This window comes from Lathamus discolor, chromosome 10 (assembly GCF_037157495.1).
Source record: "Lathamus discolor isolate bLatDis1 chromosome 10, bLatDis1.hap1, whole genome shotgun sequence".
Classification (NCBI taxonomy): Eukaryota; Metazoa; Chordata; class Aves; order Psittaciformes; family Psittacidae; genus Lathamus; species Lathamus discolor.
The window spans coordinates 19,646,962-19,666,969 of NC_088893.1; the positions used below are offsets into that span (position 1 = coordinate 19,646,962).

Genomic DNA, 20,008 nt, shown 5'->3' on the forward strand with positions numbered 1-20,008 from the left:
CCGAGGCTGCTGCGCCGGGCCGGGCCGGGCAGGGCGGCGGCGGCAGCGAGCGGCCCCACCTGAGGGGCCTCCGCCTGCAAACCCCACCCCCGGCCGCTCCCCCGCCGCCGAGGCCCGGCCCATGGCGAGGCGCTCCGCGGCGGCTCGGGGTGGCCGCTTCCTGCCCGCGCCAGACCGGCCCGCAGGTAGCGGCGGCCGCAGCTCGCCATGCGCGACTACGACGAGGTGGCCGCCTTCCTGGGCGAGTGGGGCCGCTTCCAGCGCCTCATCTTCTTCCTGCTCAGCGCCAGCATCATCCCCAACGGCTTCAACGGCCTCTCCATCGTGTTCCTGGCCGGCACCCCCGAGCACCGCTGCGTCGTGCCCAGCGGGGCCAACCTGAGCGCGGAGTGGCTGAACGCCAGCATCCCGCTGGAGCTGCGGGGCGGGCGGGCCGTGCCGAGCCGCTGCCGCCGCTACCGCCTGGCCGCGCTCACCAACTTGTCCGCGCTGGGGCTGCGGCCCGGCTCCGACGTGGAGCTGGAGTCGCTGGAGCAGGAGCCGTGCCGGGACGGCTGGGAGTACAGCCGAGACGTCTACCGCTCCACCATCGTCACCGAGGTGCGCGGGGCCGGGGCTGCGGGGGGAGCGCGGGGTTATCCTGATGCCGGTCTGTTCGCTTTCCCTGCTAAAAGGAGCCTCTGAGCGCAGCGCGTTTAGTGCGTGTGCGGCGGCGGCTGAATGGGCTTCATGCGGTCCCTGTATCGCGGCTTGGAGCAGGGCTCAGTGCGGGGATAGCGGGTGGGTGCGCCCGCCTCGAGGTTCAGAGAGGTCTCGTTGGGCTCGGGAGATCAAAAGGGTTTTGCTGTGCACGATGCAGCAGTCGGGAAGCCCTGGCGTGATGCTGGGTCCTGAAGGACGCTGAACTGTTCAGCCCGCGATGCCTCTGCTTTGACCGTGCCCGCTGCTTTGATGTCCCCGTTCACCTGCAGGGGCAGGTCATGTTTTCCTCTGCTCTTAAGCACCCCATGAGCCAAGCCTGTGGTCAGGGCAGACAACACAGTTGAAGCTGTACCAATGGTCCCTCTTGTTTTAGGTGAAAGCTGAAGTGATCCACAGGTGCTGATTGACTTTAAAGCGCAAGGAAATAGACTTTGAGGAGTATTTGAATTTCCAAACGTAAATAGTTTGTTGGGGTTTATTTCAGAAGGCTTATAAAGAGTTTGTGCGGTTCCATTGCCTGTTTGTGCCTGTGGACAAATTTTACAGAGATGGAACTATAATTGCTGTTATTCCTTGCTTTGCAAAATGGGGTGTTTGGATAGTGATGGGTGTGAGTATTTAATGAACATAAGCATTAAGTGCAGAGCACAGTTTTCCTCAGGAGGACTGTGGTGAGGAAGGGAGTGTGGGAGAGGAGCTGTGGCAGCACAGGCAATCATGGAATGGTGGTACTGGAGCTGTTGGAAACTTCCATCCAACACACTTAGCAGCAGGGCCTTGAGTGATGCACAGGGCATCACCTCGCCTATTTCTAAAGAGCCGCTTGAGAGCAAAGCTGCTCTGAATCTCTAAGCCCTGCTCCTTGCTGAAATGCACTGTTGTGTGAGGCCGAGCTGCTCTCAGGGCAGCGTAAGGCAGTTGGCATCTTCTCATGGCAGTCCCATTCACAGCTGAAATGCAGGTTTTGTTCCAGTGCCTTACTATAATGTTTCACTTGGCTTAGACATGGTTTCAGCTTTGTCTCTGGAGCTTCTTCCCTGAGCTTTGCCTTGGTGTAAATTAAAACATCCTGAGCTATCGGGGTATCGTCCAGGAGTCCTATAATCTATGAGAAGCAGGAGCTAACATCTTACTGCGCCTCCCCAGCAGCTCTGGTTTTGGCAGATGTTCCGTGCCTGTGGGAGGTAATGTCTGTCTGCCCAGACATCGTGCACCGAGGCAGGCTTGGGGTTGGGTTTTTTCTCCCTTTATTAATACCTCCAAGGGAGTTTTGCAAGAGCTGTGGCCTTTCACATACTCGCAGGTTTTTGGTGTTAAACTCGTTGCGTTTCTTGGCGTGCTGCTGCTGCTGCTTTCATGATTGACCAATCTTGTGTTTTGTTGCATATCTCGCACTCATTGAATAATCATGGGGACCTTTGTCCCAGATTTCCGCAGCCAAGGGAGGGGGAAGGGAGAATTGTTTTAAAGACAGCTTTTTGCTGAATCTCTCCTGCCTCTGGATAAAGTCCTCGTTTATAGCTCTGCTTTTCAGAGGTTTAAACCATTCAGTTCCCCCTCCCTTGCAGAGACACTTCCTTTTCTCCCACAGACTAACAACAGAAGGTTGTTATTAGCCCGTCTGCAGTACTTAACCAGTTCCCATGTAACAAAATCCCTTTCTGTCTTTTACTTCTTGAAATGCTGTAGCTCGGGGGATAAGAAAAGCTTTGTCTTGGCTCAAGAAGCCATCTGTGTCACTCTTACTCCTCCGTAAGTCCCATAAAAAAAAAGAATGTAGGAGTAATAAAAGTTCCTATGTGGTAATAAAAGGAATAAAACCTGGGGTAATTAAGGGAAAAGGCTAACTTCTGCCAGTCTGACCTGTTATGGGGTTATACCGAATAACTGGGAATACAATTGAGCAGTGGAGTTAAGAGCATTGAGTGGACTAGAAATATCAGAAGATGTTAGATGATACAGCAGTCAAAGCACTTTAGTCCACATGGGAGTAATTCTAACATACTGAAACATAAACAGGCACATTTGGTGTACATGTATTCATCCTCTGCTTCTGTGTTGTGTTGTTCATAGGTTTGAAATCGGTTCAGGGCAGGAGGTGTGCTCCAGGCCTGTGTGGTTTATGCCTGTTGTGCTCTTATAAGCTTCAGGCACTGGCTTTGGCGAAGGAAGGATGCATGTGGTAGGTACTGCCGAGAGTCCTGAGGCTTGCGCAGGGCTGGTGCTTTGTCCTGTATGGACATGCAGGGAGAGAAGGTTCTGGGCAGATGTGAGGGCCCAGAGGTTTACATTCCCTGCCCACCAGGGATTTAAGTGCCCTGCTGTGCTACCAGACCTGCTGGAGATCGGCAGGTTATGCCAGACCTTCAGGAAGGAAGTGGAGACGGCAGTGGTGACATCTGGAATGACAGAAATGGGCACTGTGGTACAGCTGTGGGACCAGAGGTTTCCACGTTCACCCTTTGGAAGGCGGAGGGATGTATTGTTTTGCTTTACCAAAATAGCCCTGGGTCATGGTAGACATTGTCCTTTTTCTCCAGCCCCGCTCAAAAATGGGATGTATGAGGAGTAGTTCAGTTTCTGCACTGGCGTTGTAAGATATTTGTCACTTCCCTTCCTGTTCTATGCAGGTTTTCTCTCTGTAGCAGTTGAAAACAACAACAAGGGGAGAAATCCAGCAGAATGTATGTTTTGTGCATACAGACTTCTGTTTGTATTTGGATAATGAGCTTTAATGTCACATTTAGAGCTTCCAAGTATTTGAAATACACAAGTGTATTGTCAGAGGAAAGGGTGTTTAATAACACTCATAGCTCTCGAGTAAGCAGAGTATGTTTATATAGGTAGAAACAAGACCAGATTCCGAATCGGAGCTCCTGAGTCCTCAGTTGTGAGGCTGCGAGATTGTTTTTGAAGAGCCTGCCTCTACTTGCAGGGAGAAGCAAGTGGTAGGAGAGAGAGTACAGGAGATTGGATTGGCTTCAAAAACTCTTGCTAACATGTTGACTTTATAAAGAAAATATTGGCACATGGGACCATCCCTCTTCGGTTTTCAACTGTTCATTATTCTCTGCTAGAGGAAGACAGCTTAAAAAGAAACAAATAAAGGAGTGGGAGGACACCAGGTATTGTTGCTGTAAAAGTTCCTGTTCCTATTGAGCTTTTCCTTTTATAACAGGGGTGTAACCAAGTGAGGCTCTTGAAGTTGTTGTATTTGTCACAGTTGGTCTTTGTTCAGGGTTGTAGTAATGCTGTTGGGGAAGTGGGAGTGTATCTGCGGTGGAACAGTTCTCTCTCATCTGAGAAGCACCCTTCTGTCAAATGAAGTCCTAAGTTCTGTTGGTGGTGGCCTTGCAACTACTTGTAACTTTCAAAACATATTTGGTAGTGGTCTGTATTTGGTATATATTTGTTGGCTGTGATGCTATTGCAAGGCCTTGACAGTGTTTTGAGAGCTCCTCTATAATTAGACTTACAATTTCCATGTTATGATGCATTGAAAATATTGGGCAAATTTTATCCTTGCGTAGGGTGGCATCTTGTTATTAGCAGCTAGAATTCTGTTATTTCCTCTTTTGCCATCTCTTACAAGGTGATATAATTGCAGTGAAAGGGAAGCAGGATGAGGGAGCTGCATCAGTGTCTGGATGAGAGCCACTGTGGGATTTAGTGTTAGTAATTCATGAGGTGCCAGCTCTCCTTTCAAGGCATGGGGTACTTTGCAAGTGCAGTGGATGCAGAGCCTGCACACAGGAAATTACCCCTTCAGGTTTGGAAGTGTCTGGAGAACACAGAGGAACAATGTTTTTCACCTGTGGTACAGCAGTATCTTCAGCTGGACTTGTGGCATCCTGTCTGCCTGAACTTGCCGTGCGGTTTTAGTGTGATGCTGTTATTTGGGGCTGTGAAGGCTGTTCACAGTTTGCAATTTAAAGAACTCAAAGTATTTAATCTTGGAGTCTGCATTTTGATTGTGGTTTGTGTGAAAACTGTAGGGAAGTTTTCTGTTTTGATAGAAGTTATATTAGTGTTCAGTTGCATGTTGGAAAGGTGTAGGAAATGCTAGTCAAGCAAGACTGATGCAGTTCTACAGCTGCTGCTTAGTGTAATCCTAGCTGAACCTGCCATAATACTTCTTGTTCAGGTCTTCTACCAGTCCCTTCCTCGCACGCACCCTCATCAGCAGCTGATATCAGCCAGGAATCTTACAGAGGTGAATACCACACTGCACATCTCTACTCCGATGCATAAGTAATTCTTGCTGGTAGGTGTGAGGATACTGACAGGCATCACCCCAGCCTGGTCATTGTTCAGGAAGAAGCTACAGCGCAAGCTGCCCGAGTAAGAAGATAAGATTAAACTGCAACAGAAGGTGTCCCCTTCTAAAGTTGTGATAAAATGTAGTGAGGATGCTCCATGCCATGCTTAGAGCATTGAGTACCAGTGTTCAGCAGCTCAGTGCTTTGCAACAGCAGCAGCTGGTCTTTGAAACAAAGCTGAAGCGGTTTTCTCCTGTTTGGAGCCCCCCCCCATATCTTGCTGGGGTTAATCTTATCTCATTCACTAGGGCAAAGGCTGTTAGAGCTGGCAGGCCAGCTCAAAGGATACTAAGAAATGAAAAAAGCGCATGTTTTTAGAGCACTGGGTCACGCTATACCGTGTCCAAACAGCACTGCCAGCAGCAGGATTCAGTCGGTAACTACTGGGACACTCACTGTTTGTGATGTTGGTCTTCTATCAGTGATGCTCCAGTGACTTCTTGGGCAACATACAGCTGAGGGAAGGGTACGGTTGTGGAATGGTTCTGGAAGGCTGATGCCACCATCACTGACAAGCAATAGTTTAGACCTTGTTGGGCAGTTTTTAAAAAGTTGAAGACTTCAACATTCATTTACTGGGGCGAGAGGTAACAGACCTTAAAACCCCTTTGTTCTGATGCTTTTGCATCTGTGGAGTCTGTAAATAACTGGTATTGCACAACCAAGGCAGTTTTTCCTTGGAAATTTGGTGTTGAAGTTCACTTTGGTGCCTGGTTCAAGTGATCTTCAGCATAACAGCTCCTAACATTGCTTTAGTAGAGTGGAGAGGAAAACAAGCGGGTAATCATTGCCACATTTAAAGAACCACTATGATCCCAGCTGCCAATGCAAGGAGCTTTTGGCAGAACAGCGCAAAACATGTTACTACCATGAACTCTTCCAAGCAGGTCTCTCCTCAGTGGTCTGAAGAAGGTGTTTGTTAATGGGCACAAGCACATCAGTGCCTGGAAAGCCAAGTGGGCCACAGCTTCGTGCCAAAGTACAGGGGGATGCCAACTCACAGGGACAAGGTGGTCAGCTGGAACATAATGACTTATTTAGTAATGACTATAAATCACTGAGCTAGAGTTTTGGCTAGGTAGATTTTAGTTCTGTGATTGAAGATGACTGACTCCAGTAGCTGGTGCAAAGATGGCTCTTTGTGAGTAGGCAAGGTTTTAGTAATGCAGGACTTGTATTCATGGTGTTTGGTTTCCTGGTAAGTATCATCATGTGTAGGCTTGTGATAACCACTGAAACCTTTGACCTATATGAGTTTGGTAATGATCATTCACTGCGTAGTTCCAGCCATGAAGATTCAGTAAAATGGATCTGGCAACTTGGATTAGCCTCTGGGGTCATCACAGGATTACTCGAACGTTCTTTAATCTATAATGAAGTACAGCTTTTATGGAATAAATGCAGAGTTAATTATAAATGTTAACTGCAGGTTTTAATCCAGATGATATTGATAACTATAGCAAGTTAAATCCCTTATGTGAGTGCTATGAATTTGTTATTAGAAAGCCACAGTTCTGAGAGGAGCTTCTGTAATGACGTAGAACTGATGGTGTTGCAGGGTTTATCGGAGCAGTGCTTGGAAGGCTGGTGCCTGTGCCTCAGATGGTGGGAGGCTGGAATGGTTTGGGGAGTAAGTGTGAGAATGATTGAGAGTTATGAAGTGTGAAATAAGGAGAGATTTTTCAGACATAGCAGCCCAGCATCCCTTCCCATTGCTTTCATGGAGCTGCATCTCTGCAGCAGGTTACTCATTCCTCCTGTGGAGGTTTTCTGTCCAAAGAGTGCATTTTCATCCAGGCTCAGCCAAGGCGTTTCAAAGGGAAGGAAGTCTTGTTTACCAGAAGACTTTCATGTTCTCTTCTCTCTGCAGTGGAACCTTGTGTGTGACAACGACTGGAAGGGACCCCTCAGCACCTCCCTGTTCTTTGTGGGCGTCCTGCTTGGATCTTTCGTATCGGGACAGCTCTCAGACAAGTAAAGTATATACACCAGAGCTGCTGGCTCTGTTTGATGCTGTTTTGTAAGCAATTCTGTATGTGAAGTTTCTTGTATCTGTCTGCAACTACTAACACATCTTTGTTCTGTGACTGTCTAATCTGAATGTACACAGTGTGTAGGGAGCACGTCCTGAACTAGAACAGAATGGTAAGTAGATTGTTAGTGGGGGTTATCTCTATCTCTGTATTTTTTCAGCAAAACCACTTCTGCAGCAAACTGGCTTTATGCCAGGAGCAGGTGTAGGAGATAAGTTTTGTCTGGAAACATCAGATTGGGGATATTCTCTTCTAATTACTTTGGACCATGATCAGAGGGATTCCTGAGGCTTGTTTTCCCTTTTTTGAGGTCAAATTTGAAACTCTTTATATAAACAGCCGCAGCTTCTTTCCACATCATCAAATGCAGCATTCAAATCCAATGATCTGCATGTGTGGGAGCTCAAAGCGTGAGTGCTGCTCAGCTGTACTCCAGGGAAGCAAGGCTTTCTCATCAATCAGTACAAACCTTAATGAACTGGAAGAAACTATTAGTTTTTGTGGAGTCAAAAGTCATCTGGTTTGTTTTTCAAAGCTCAGTTTTCCCTATTCTCTCCCTGAGATTTGCTGTGCAGAACAATGTGTGCTGTCTTCCTAATTGTCAGAGAACAGTATGTGGTCCTCTAACTTGCTGATTCACTTGCAGGGTTTAGATTTCTTTGAAACACAATCCCTGTGCCATGAATCTTGTAGCATCGTTCAGGGCCAGTGCGTGGTTGCCTGCTCACTGGGTTGGACCAACCTTGAGCTTGGAGGCAGTGATCCTTGAAAACCAAGCGGCTCTCCTGGACTTCTCTCCAGAGCAATATGGCATGGATTTTTCCAAGCAGATCCCTAATGAGGCCAGTGTTTGCTCTCCCAGTGATCCTCCCTTCTGCCTTGTTTCTCCCCTCATGATCCTGCACTTCACCGTGGCACAGCCAGCAGCCACGACAGCCTCCAACCCTTCCATCCCCAGACAGCTCTCCTTGTTTGCAAGCTTGAGGTCCAGCAGTGTCTCCTTTTGTCAGCTCCTAAGTCATCTGCATTAGGAAGTTATCATGAATGCATGCCAGAAACTTCCTGGGTCTTGTCCTTCAAATCCCCCATAATGGCCAGTGCCTTTGAACACAAAGCTTCCCGTGGTTGTCTGAAGTTGGCCTTCTTCTTGCTGACCAGGTGGACTGCAGTGGACACCCACAGCAATGCCAGTGTTGGTCTACTTGCTAATCCTGACCCGTAAGCTCTCAGCTGGCTCTTCATCCGTCCCCAGACAGAGTTCTGTGCCTTCTGGCTGCTCTCACATTTCCACTCTTCACTATGAGGTGTCTCCCACCATTTCATCCTGGTGTTGCTGCAGGGCTTGGGTGCTTCGTTCAAAAGAGTTCCCAGCCCTTTGTCTGCTACAAGGATGCCACGTGTTTTTCATGGTAACTGCCCAACAGGTGAAGCAGGAACAGTTCTGGTGGCAAAAGCCATGAGCTTCCCACTTTCAGAGTCACAGGAGTCTCCTCCTGCAGGTCCTTCACGTGGTGACACAGCTCCTCAGCAGGCACAGTCAAGGAGACCATTGGTGCAGCTCATCCAGTTACTCTCACAGGACATTGGCACTGACTCCTACGACAGCTTTATGGGTTGGGTTGAGTTTAATTTCCTGTTATCTTTAATACTTCATCAGTAGAACTGCTGGACTCCCTTAAATTGGTTTGTTTTTTACCAAGAGGAACAAAGATTGCAGCATGGGATCACTCTACTGATAACAGCATCTTACCCACCTCAGGTTTACCTCTCTTTTAGAAGCTTTCCTTCTTTGTGTTTTACCATGCTGCTCTATGTCATGAAGTATGCGCTCCTTAGAAAAGGAGCATCTCATGCTCCTGCATTTTAAATAATTTGATGATTTTATTCCCTCTTCATCCTATCAGTAAATAAAAAAGTGTCCCAACATATACTTAAAGGCAACTGAAGTAGCAGCCCTTGGAATGTTGCTTTCTCTTGGCCAGTGGATGTTTTAATGTATTTAGAACAGTTGTGCCTGTGTCATGTTTCCTGAACCTCTGCTTTCTGCAGATCTTTTGTATCTCCTTGAGAATTCATAGGAGTAATCTTATTTTTCTGTGTCTCAAGATTTCATTTGTGCTGTTGCGTAATAATCTCTTTTCTTCTTTCTTTAATCTGTCCATGGAAGGTTCGGCAGGAAGAAAGTGCTGTTTGCAACTCTGGCGATGCAGACTGGCTTCAGCTTCATACAGGTCTTCTCTACCAGCTGGGAGATGTTTTCAGTGTTATTCTTGCTGGTCGGCATGGGGCAGATCTCCAACTACGTGGCAGCGTTTGTTCTTGGTATGAAAGTCCTGCTGGGCACAGTATGTGTTCTCTCAACTTACGCTTTTCCTGCTCCTTTTCAGTACTGGCTTAGGGTTGATTTGTTTGCCAGGCAGCACTGTTAAAAGCGTCCTCACCACATGTGGATAACTTGTTTTCTCCTTAGAAGTTTCCAGTCGATAGAGGTGCAATCTGAATTAATTCTGTGGCTTAGCATCCTAAAAAGGCAAAAAATCTATTATTTGGAATAAAGTCCATCTTCTAGTTGGAGAGATAAGACACGTAAGACATGAATTCTCAGGGATTTCAGTTCATTTTGGAGCCTGAATGCCATTTTGATTAAAAATGTGTACGTCAAAAGATTGCAGTGCTTTTTGGGCTAATAACAAAATAGTCTTTCAGGTGGTACAGGTCAGTGACCTAACTCAGGCATCTCTGAATTACTCTATAAAGAAGCTGTTTTCTCTCCATGAGCTGGAGAGAACCCTATAGAGATCAAGCTGAGGCTAACTGTTGTGAGTGTTTTGCAGTATGCCAGGTAGGTTTAGTTTCTCAAGTAAAATGTGAGATTCTGAGATGATAAAAACAGAGAAGTATTAGCTACTGTGAGCCACAGAAATACCTAATGGCCCAGCTCTCTGCCTGTTTTATATATAATTACCTGGGTTGATGAAGGATCACTGCCTGAAGCAGATCTGTGGTGCCTCTAAAACCAGACAGCACACTGCACTAAATGCTATAACTATCCCATATAGTGTATTTCAAAGCCAGTTATTAGAGGTGGGTTTGGTAGGTTATGTGGTTGCTGTTAAGTTAAATACTGCCCTTCCCTCTGCTGTTTTGACCAGGCACAGAAATCCTTGGCAAGTCAATCCGGGTGCTGTTCTGCACACTGGGCGTCTGCATCTTTTATGCATTTGGCTACATGTTGCTGCCGCTGTTTGCTTACTTCATCAGGGACTGGCGGATGCTGCTGCTGGCGCTCACTTTACCTGGGCTGCTCTGCATCCCGCTCTGGTGGTGAGTATAAGTTAAAAGACTTCAGTCTTTAATAGGTCCTGTCTGCAGGTTTTTAAGGTCCAGACTCCAACGAGCCTTTACCAATGAAATTCAGGAATGGGCAGGTGAAGAATGGACATTGTGTCCTTTACTCTTCCCAGCTGCAAGCCCTTAGCTTTGTGGGTGATGTGACTCATGCCCGAGAAGCCTACTTTTCATTTTCTTTAGGCTTCTGTAAAATGAACCGATGCACATGCATAGAAAATAAAGTCAGTAGCGCTCATCCTTCTGCACCAGCTGAAATCCATGAGTAGGCCTGAACTAAGGGCAGAAGGAGAAACCAGTTGTTTTGGGAAGCTGGGCAATGCTCGGGTGATGTAGATATGGCAAGCTACAAATTGGTACTTGCACATCTGAGACTTCCGTGTTTTCCTCCATAGTCAAATACCACTTTTAGGTGGCATGTAACATTCAAATAGTCCACACGGTGGTGGTGTTCCCTCGCTAGCGTTTGTAGCTCCCTCCAGTTTCTCGTGGAATTGAATGACTGGTGATTTCTGCTTTCCGACTTGCCTTTATGTGACAGTATTTACAGTTACTAATTGTATGTGTGTTATCCTTCAAGGATGCACCTCTTCACGTACGGAATGCTACTTGTGTAGTCACGTTTCTGAATTCCTTTAGCTGTTTCCCAGACTCTGAAGGTTTAGATTGCTCTTTTTTTCTCTGAGTCATTGCTGATTTCTTTAGTACTTCTAAAACCCACAAACACATTTTGGTCTGTTCTTGTCCAACGTGCTAGTCTGCTCTTGTAAACATGATTTCTGTTGTCATTGCTTGAATTTCTGCAAGATGTGGCAGGTTTTGAGATCTTCATATCTGGATCAATGTGGATTAATGCCTGCGGCAGTGCTTGTTACTCTGAACCTTTTATACAGGGTCATTCCGGAGTCTCCTCGGTGGCTGATATCCCAGGGAAGGTTTCAGGAGGCAGAAGACATCATCCGAAAGGCTGCAAAAACTAATGGCATTACAGCTCCAGATGTGATACTTCACCCGAGTGATGTAAGATTGATTTAGCATCCATTGGACCTATTAATGACCATGTGAAGTGACTGATTTCCAGGCATAAGAACTGAGTTATGCCTGCAGTGTTATTACATACTTCTCAGATGGGTAAAAGGTCATCCTTTTCCTGAAAAGCAGACTACCCTTTCCTGCTTCATGAAGATTTGCAAAGCCCTTGCTGTCCCATTCCCATGGGAACGCTAGCATGCATTCTTTTTGATCCAGTTTACAGCCACCTTTTCCCTTTTAAACTCTAGATTTGGGGGAGGAGGTTATGAACTTGAGGTACCTATTGCTTTGTGATCTGAATACCAGGGCTGAACAGATTTTGTACTTGCACATTCTAGTATAGTTCTATAAATCTTAACACAAGACTAATCCTGATGAGTGGCACTGGAATTAATGTCATTCTAGTTCATATTCAATTCCAATTTTTACTCCATGCTAAGGAAAGCAAGACTTGAGCCCTGTTAGTGTGGAGTAGGTAGCAGTATCTTTTCTTCCCACCTATTTCTTGCAACATGTTCTTGTTTCCTGTAGGCATCTCCCCTTTGTCTGATCTGTTTGGTGACCTTAAGGTGTAAAAGCAGTTGCACACTCATTCAGACATGACCTCCAAAGGTCAGACAGACAGTGTTTGCATAATCCAGAATGGCACCTTTCTAGGCACATGTGTAGAACCTGTCTGGGCAGTTGCCTCGTTGTGTTCTGATTGACAATTGATATTATCTTGTCATTTATGGGACAATCCCTTGTATGCTCACTTGCTTTTCAAGGCCTCTGTCCCAGGCTAAGGCAGATGGTTACACATTAAGTTTCTGAGTGTTTGCTGTTGACATTGAAAAGGCTTTGCTTGGGTTGAAGTTAGCTGAGGAGCAAACAAACTGCTTGTCCAGACTTATTCGTAGATAGTAGGGCAGACATCCTGGCCTTGCTGGGACAGAGAGAGAATGCCAGGAGGACGCAGACCTTCTGAGGAGAACTTTTTCCCCGGTTAGTCATCAGGACATGGGTTTTTGTCCTTTTTTATTCCTCTTTTCATGCTGTAGCCAGGAAAACTCGCCCATTGTGAGCAGCAGGAGAACAGCAATTTAGCTCTGGCTGCAACATCTGCTTAGGGTCACTGTCCCTGGAATCCTCCATCTCCTGTTCTTAGAAAGAAACATTGATTTGTTTGCCATCTAAGAATGGGGTTAGATTACAAAGAAGCAGAAGGCAGGGGCAAGGAAACACTGGACAAGGGGAAATGCTGGCTTCTGCAGCAGGATGGGCTGGCATTCAGGGTGCTTGTTTGCAGATAAGTCATTGCACATTAACTTTAGGAAACGCAGATTAACATTCGGGCACTCAAAGGGAAATGAGCTCGATGAGCAGGCACTGTTTAAATGCAAAACTCCTGCCCATCTTTTTACTTTTCAAGGTCAAAGTAATGGCCTGGCCAAAAAAAATCGGTGCAGAGCTTCTCGCCATCAGCGGTCTGTTTGCCCTGTTCCCGTGTCTGCTTTCTGCAGAGCTGTGAAGCAGGAGGCTCACCGCCTCTTGGGTTTTCAGGAAGCTTATTCACACTGCAGAGAGGTTCTTGGGAATCTGGCTGCCTCTCAGCCCTCCTGCCTTTGGAACGTGAGTTCTTTGGAACTCTCCTCCTTTGGAGGAGCGACGCCAGCTCGTGTTTGGAGTATTCCTCAGGCCCAGGCAGCTAGGGAGCAGCACCTGCAGCATTCAGGCTCCAGAGGCTTCAAAACCAGTTAGGATCCCGCAGGTGACTGGTTGCAGACAAGCTGCAGAGCCCAGACAGAGGCTGCTTGATTGAGTTATCCCATATGAGGAGAGTAGAAATGCTTGGGTTACAGGTTTCATTTCAAACCATCGTTTTGCCCTTCCTGCTCTTCTCTTAGCTTCTTGTTCTAGCCTGTCCTGTCAGGGATTGTGTTGTCCATTTATCCAGCTCCTAAAAGCCATGCTTATTCTTTTTCTCATCAGCTGTGGCTGAGTTTTGCTGTTCCTGGTTTTGTTTTGTGGTTGGTTTGGTTGGGGGGGGTTTCCCTCCTTTTTTGTTTCCTGTTTGCTGGTTTCTTGGCAACAAATAGTGGCAAAACTGGAGAGTGCTTAGGAAAGATCATGTGATTTATGAGAAAGGCTGGGAGCTGCAGAGCTGACTAAAGCTGAGTGGTAGGAGGTTTGGCTTCAGGCAGAGGGAAAGCTATCAAACATGAAGAACTTTGCTTTTCTCAGACAACAAAGATTTATGAAGGCAAATACACCGCAACTGGGTGTGCACAAGCATCAGACCCTCCAGGTTTACCCTCCAGGTCAGAGCGAAATAGCACTCAAAGAATTTTCACCTGACTGCAGGGATTACGTAAACTTCATGTTCCCATTATTAGCTCTGATACAGTTTACGAGACATGGAGAAGATAATGTATGTTTTGAGTTGAGGGACAAGAGATAAGGGCCACAAATCAGTGTCCAGCAACTACCCTGCCAAAAGAAACATCACTAACTGAATATGGAAGACAGGTTGATGAGGAATGAAGTTAAACTAATGGTTGCTTTTGTCTCTTTATTGGTGTGTGGTGTCCTGCAATACATCCAGCTACTTCTGCTGAACCAGCCTGATGTTTTAGGGGAAAAAAGCATTGTAAGCTGAACTAATAGAGGAGAGGATGGTATGTTAGACCAGGTGGAAAGAGTTAAGTTTAAAGTCAAGTGTAATTGCACTCTACTGTAGCTACAACGATAGTTCATTTCTGTAGGTAACTTATTTGTACATACCACAAAGGAGTACCCGGTGCCAACAAAAGGCAGTTCAATCTTTAAGCATATTGGAATTTAATTTGACATCCTCAGGTCACGCTGACTTAAAAAATCAAGGGAGGAAGTGATGTCTATATACAGTTTATTGTGCTTGTACTTCATAGAGGTCTGTCAGGCAAGAGTGAGTCTTCTAGTTGTGGAAAGGGAAGTCTTCAGTATTGTGAGGTGTTGGCTTGGCAGCTTACAATTCAAAAGGTGCCAAAATGCTTCTGTATTGCCTTTCTTCATTTCAGTTCTGAGGTGGATAAAGTGCTAAGGATGCTTGGGTGAATGTGTGGTTTTTTTTCTTGTTAATGTTCTTGCTCTGAGACTGTTAGAGATACCATTGAGCTGATCAGTGAGCAGCTGTGATAAATCCTGAAAACTTACCATCTTTTGTGATAGCAAAATATGACCTGGCTAGAAAACTGTGATTCTTCTTCTGCTTTATCAGAGTTGATAGTTTAAATCAATGGAACTTGTCTTCTTAAATCAGCTTTTATATATTCTGAAAAGCCTGTCCCTGTTACTTCTAGTTAAGAGTCTGAATCTGAGGAGTCTAAAAAAGCCTTAAATTCTTTCCATTTTTACAATCTTACTGAGCCCCAAACTTGTTCACATGCTTCATGGACAAGCATCTTTGCATTGTTTATATGGAAGTGGTTTTATACTGAGGAGCTGGAAAGTATCATGGGGAAAGGAGAAGTTTGTTGCCTTTCTTTGTTTATATTCTTAGAAGATCATCTCAAAACCAGGCTAGATAATGGTGAGGACTCTTCAATTCGTTAGCCAGTTTGTCTCGGTTTAAATGCATTGCTGTTGATGCAGCATGAGGGTTCATTTACCGAATCTGCCCTGCTGCAGTTTAATCTTGTTATTTCTTGCCTGGTCCTCCAGGTCCACTGCAGACATTTTATCACTTCTTTTGCTGGTTTTTGAAGACCGTTCTTGGTCTTTGCTCTTCCGGCCCTAAATAAACCCTGTGCTTTTACAGATCATGTTTTTCAAGTGTCTTCTCATCCTTGTTGCATTCTTGTCAGGGTGCAGTGATTTGCATGGTCCTCAAGGTGCAGAGCTCAAAACTGGATGTAAGACCCTACCAGCAATGACATACAAATCATGAATTAATGCTGTTGCTTTATGATTCACGTATAAAAGTAACAATAAGCAGTTGCTTTGTGGAGCCTCAAGCAGAAGAAATCATTACTAATGTCAGCCTAAATTTTAAGTGTCTTTACATGAGAGAGGAGCAAGTACTTTCACAGGTAGTTGGCTCTTATGGCTTGTATGGGTTTGGGTAAAAAGCGAGGCACCTGTTTCGGCCCTGCAGCTTATGCTATGGGAGGGAGTTACTTTCACGGTAATTCTGCTTGCAGGAAGTTAATGATCCCATGTTTGTTGTTGTTATTTCCAGCTGCAAGACCTGGATTCCCAGAAGCAGCAGACATACACCATTTTGGATCTAGTGAGAACCCGAAATATCCTCACTGTCACGATTATGTCAGTGATTATTTGGTAAGCAAGCGTGGTTCAGGAGTATATAAGCACAAAAGCAGCAAACCAGTTAAAACCTGCTCTTTGAACACAAAGGTGTTCTGAAGAGATTCATACAAAACCAGCTCAAAAGCCAACAACCTGCTGGCTGAAGCAACAGAAATCTGGTTATGTAGGTTCTTAATCTCAGTAGCAGTCTAGAAACACATCTGGATTGTTATTCCTTTTTGAAGCAGTCAGGCATATCCTGAACTGAGCCAGAATCAGATGAGCTGGTGATGATGTGTGGGAATCCTGCCTTATATTGGGCCTTGGGGAATGCTTTTCTGACTGTAACAAAGTCTTCAAAGAAGAATAAGTCATGCCCTGTTCTCCGGTCAGAGAACTACAGGGGTCTGAACACATCCATGCTTGACTTAGGGGGGAGAATCTTCCTATCACTTTTGTGTTGTCTCTTAAAGGGATAAAGCTGCCTTTGACGTTTTAATCTGAGATTTCCCTAGACTTTCCTGCTGGCTGCTCTGTCTCCCTGCCGTCTTCAGCTGGGTTTTGCACTCGCTGAAGCCATCCTTTGACTGAACAGTTGTCATTTGCCTTTACTGGAAATCTCAGTGAAGCTGTAATTGCTCAGAGAAAACAGAGAGGGTAACTTACAGCCTGCCAGAGGCTATAAAAGTGAGGTTTAATTAGTGCATGTACCTGCAGTGTCCTAACCAAGAAGGTCTCTCAAGTGCTTTGGGGCTAACTAAGTTTATTTGCCACCTTTTTGAACAATGTTCCTGTGCTTTAGTGGGGCAAAGCTTTGGAGGTCAGTTCACAGAGCTGCCAGCACGTACAAGCTGATGTGGCTTTTTGGGTCAAAGGATGACTTGGCTAATATTTAAACCAGATTCCATTGCCCATCACCAAGAATATCAATTCAGTTTCCATATATTCTGCATTATGAACCAGAAGAGCTCTGGTAAAAGAGGGTAGTTGCAGGTTGCAGTGTTGCAGGTTGTTGCAGGTAGTTGCAGGTAGCAGTGTATCACCTTTACATATTGCCAAGTGTTTTGTTCATTTTGAGTACGTAGCAACCTTTACACTAATCCCTTTGTTGGGTTTGCATCAGGGAGGAGGAAGTTTGGCTTCTTCTCACCCTGGGGTGTGTAAATACCTCTAGAGGTTTTCTACAAAATGTAGAACTGTGTCAAGATCTGCCAATGTGATAAACTGAGACAAACTGCTGCTGTTCCAGCAAGCACAGCTTATTGTGTGTAGAAATAACTGCTAGGAGCACAGTGTTGTGGGAAACACCGAGTAACTACCTCTGAGAAGAATAGCTGTAGCTGGCAGGGCACACTCAGCAGCGGGGGGTCACCCTCAGCTGTATGACTTCATACTTCCCCAGGTACAATGCAACTTATTTTAAGCAATTGGACCATGGAGGCTCTTCCATGTGAAGTGAGGCAGAGGAAGAACTTACCTTTTGTCAGTGATTCACGTTGTGCTGTGCAGTGATTTTGCTCCAGTTCTGTTCTAACACACATGCTGAAGGAGATGAAGTGCTGAGTGCTTTGTACACACCATTGCACCTGGACATGTCCTGAGCCAGTGCCCATTATTTCCTTGTTTATTGTGTGTTGCTGGTGAAGCATGACCTTCTCTTCCCAGCATCTCCTAAGACACGACAGGGTTTGTCTCTCAGGCCAGTTGTGTGTTTCTGTTGCTCGTGTGGGAGCCAGCTCTCCTCTGGCAGCAGCACAATTAAGGTGGCAGTGTTCCTGGCCCCCAGGCTCTGTCCTGCTGCACTGACCAGCCCAGGCACCAAGCCATGCAGATGTGGCTTGGATACTGCTCTGCCAGCCTGGGGCATGGCAGAGAGAATCCCCGATTGTTTGGGTCTGCTGTGATGGTGTATTCCTTCTCTCTGACTTTATACACAAAGCATGGAGGGTAACGACCCAGAAACAATGTTCTTCACCCAGAGCTTCCTGGTAAACATAATGAAGAGCTATGGTACACCACAGCAGCAGTAAAATTCGGTAGTCCAGACTTTCAGTTTAAGACTATAACTACTAGTAACAGGAACCGCTGTATCCCCACATTAGGAATGATCATCATCTGTCTCTCGGGGTATGGAATATATGATACTGATATATGGAGGAATACATGAGAAGTAGTCAGCCCCTCTCCATCAGCACAGTAAGCAGAGACAAATGAGATAGATAAAAGTGGTAAGTGCCCAGAGCTTCCTCGCGGGGTCTGAGCAAGAATGTGATGGACAGTTGCACAGTCATGCAATGGCATCAGAAAAGATGTTATGACCTCTCTAGCTGAAGGACCATGCAGCACCTATGACTGTGGGCTCATAGACCTGTGCCTCAGCAAGGCTAGCAACAGCTCTGGAGTTACCTCATTGTGGTAATGCTGAATAGGATATTTTTAATCTTTGTAAATATATTTCATTCTTTGAGTTCAAGAGCAACTTGGAAGATAAAAAGCATCAGCACTATTAAATTGCTGTCTTGCTCTTTCTGAAGTTGGCACTTCAGCTGCTTCAGAGGTGAAAGAATCTGGCACATGCTGAATTTGCCTTCCGGAGTGGTTTCTGTGCTTAACAGATGTAACAGAGGTTCACAGCAGCCTCAGGAAGAAGAGAGATTAGTGTGATCCTGTTATTCTGCTTCTTTCAGGATGATCATCTCTGTTGGTTATTTTGGACTGTCTCTTGACACACCTAACCTGCACGGAGATGTCTATGTGAACTGCTTCCTCTCGGCAGTGATTGAAGTTCCAGCCTACATTATTTCCTGGCTGCTGCTTCGAAATCTCCCGCGACGGTACTCAATGGCTGCTGCGTTATTCTTGGGAGGCTGTGTTCTTCTCTTCATTCAGCTCGTGCCTTCACGTATGGAATCGTTAGTTGATCTCAAATATGTATGGTAGATGAAGTGCAGTACCCTGCGCTAGGCAGATGTGGAGGAAAAGTGTCCTGAGGGGGACTAAATACAGATGTTCATTTCCTGTCTTTGTCCCTTGGTTCTCCGTGCTGCTGCACAAGGAGCTCACACAACATGTCAATTCAAATACATTTTGAAAGGTGGGTCATTGGCTTTGTGGTCTGTTGGGATTAGCATTGTAGTCCAGATTTGCCCTTCATGCACATCCCTCACAAGGTGCCCTGGTATGGTCCAAGTGTAAAACCAGGACTAGACAAACCAGACTTTGATAGGAGATTACCAAGGGGCTGCAGGACTTACTTCCCAAGCAGCTGTCAATGACTGTGTCTTTATGGCTTGTTTCAAGAGTTATATTCAAGGGAGTCATTGTGGAAGCATTTTTGCTTGGCGAAGATGCTTGTACTGAATTGGTGTCAATAACTAAGATAATGTTTGGCAACTGGAAAGGACAAAATCACATGTACTGGATATCAAACCATATGTATCTTCAGGACAGTTAGATTAATAGGGTTATGCACTCATTACTGATAATGATATGGAATATGATGGGGGTTGCTGTTGCTTAGCACTTGTTTATGCTTTGATATTTGTAAACAAGAGAATGCGCAAGAGCTGCCTTGCTTATGTTATACAGGTAATAGATGTGTTGTGAATCAATTGCACACTAATACGATCTGTTTTCATTTTCAACTCTGTCCCAGTTAAAGGCAACCCAGCTTCCTATAATTAAATTATTGACTTGCAGCTGAGAATGTTAATGAGAAACCAGAGCAGGAAACCAAAAATAACTTCTTTCAAATGTTTAACTTGGTTCACTTTATTAAAAAGGGGTAGAGAGCAATAGCAAGGATCTGAAATCTGAGAGGACCTCTCCCATTATTGCTCTGTTCTCCTTATTCTTTGCTTGGCAGGAAGCCCCATGCCCAAGAGGAAGTTAAAATGTTGAGTCCTAAGAATTAAGAATTAAAACATAAGAACATTGCCCATGTTTGTAGAGATCTACAGGGGAAAAAAGATGCCAGACACTGTGATGAATTAGGCAGGAGTTACACAAACGTAACGGAGTTGAGAGATGCCATGAATTGTCAGAGCTTTATTGAAGTTCTTACTGCGTTTCGATTTCAGATATTCGTGCACTATCTATTCTGCTGGTGATGTTGGGGAAATTTGGGATCACATCTGCCTTTTCAATAGTTTATGTTTACACGGCTGAGCTCTACCCAACAGTAGTGAGAAACATGGGAGTTGGAGCGAGTTCTATGGCCTCTAGATTGGGCAGCATCCTCTCGCCTTACTTCGTTTACCTCGGTAGGTAATCTCCTGTGGGGGGGGGAGATGCTGGTGGATGGAAAGC

The 20,008-nt window shown here is 45.6% G+C and overlaps 1 protein-coding gene across 2 annotated transcripts in view; it reads left to right on the forward strand.

Annotated features, from left to right (window-relative positions):
- The window catches only part of LOC136020170 (organic cation/carnitine transporter 2-like), a 22,387-nt gene continuing 2,379 nt past the window's right edge, over window positions 1-20,008 (forward strand). Inside the window, exons 1-8 of one of the 2 annotated variants that reach the window (XM_065690945.1) lie at window positions 1-600; window positions 6,892-6,995; window positions 9,222-9,376; window positions 10,207-10,378; window positions 11,296-11,422; window positions 15,633-15,733; window positions 18,388-18,602; window positions 19,780-19,962. In XM_065690945.1, coding sequence (XP_065547017.1) covers window positions 208-600; window positions 6,892-6,995; window positions 9,222-9,376; window positions 10,207-10,378; window positions 11,296-11,422; window positions 15,633-15,733; window positions 18,388-18,602; window positions 19,780-19,962 — 1,450 coding nt within the window. In that variant the 5' untranslated portion in view covers window positions 1-207. The remainder of the gene's footprint in view (window positions 601-6,891; window positions 6,996-9,221; window positions 9,377-10,206; window positions 10,379-11,295; window positions 11,423-15,632; window positions 15,734-18,387; window positions 18,603-19,779; window positions 19,963-20,008) is intronic. The other variant, XM_065690944.1, reaches the window with a different exon arrangement.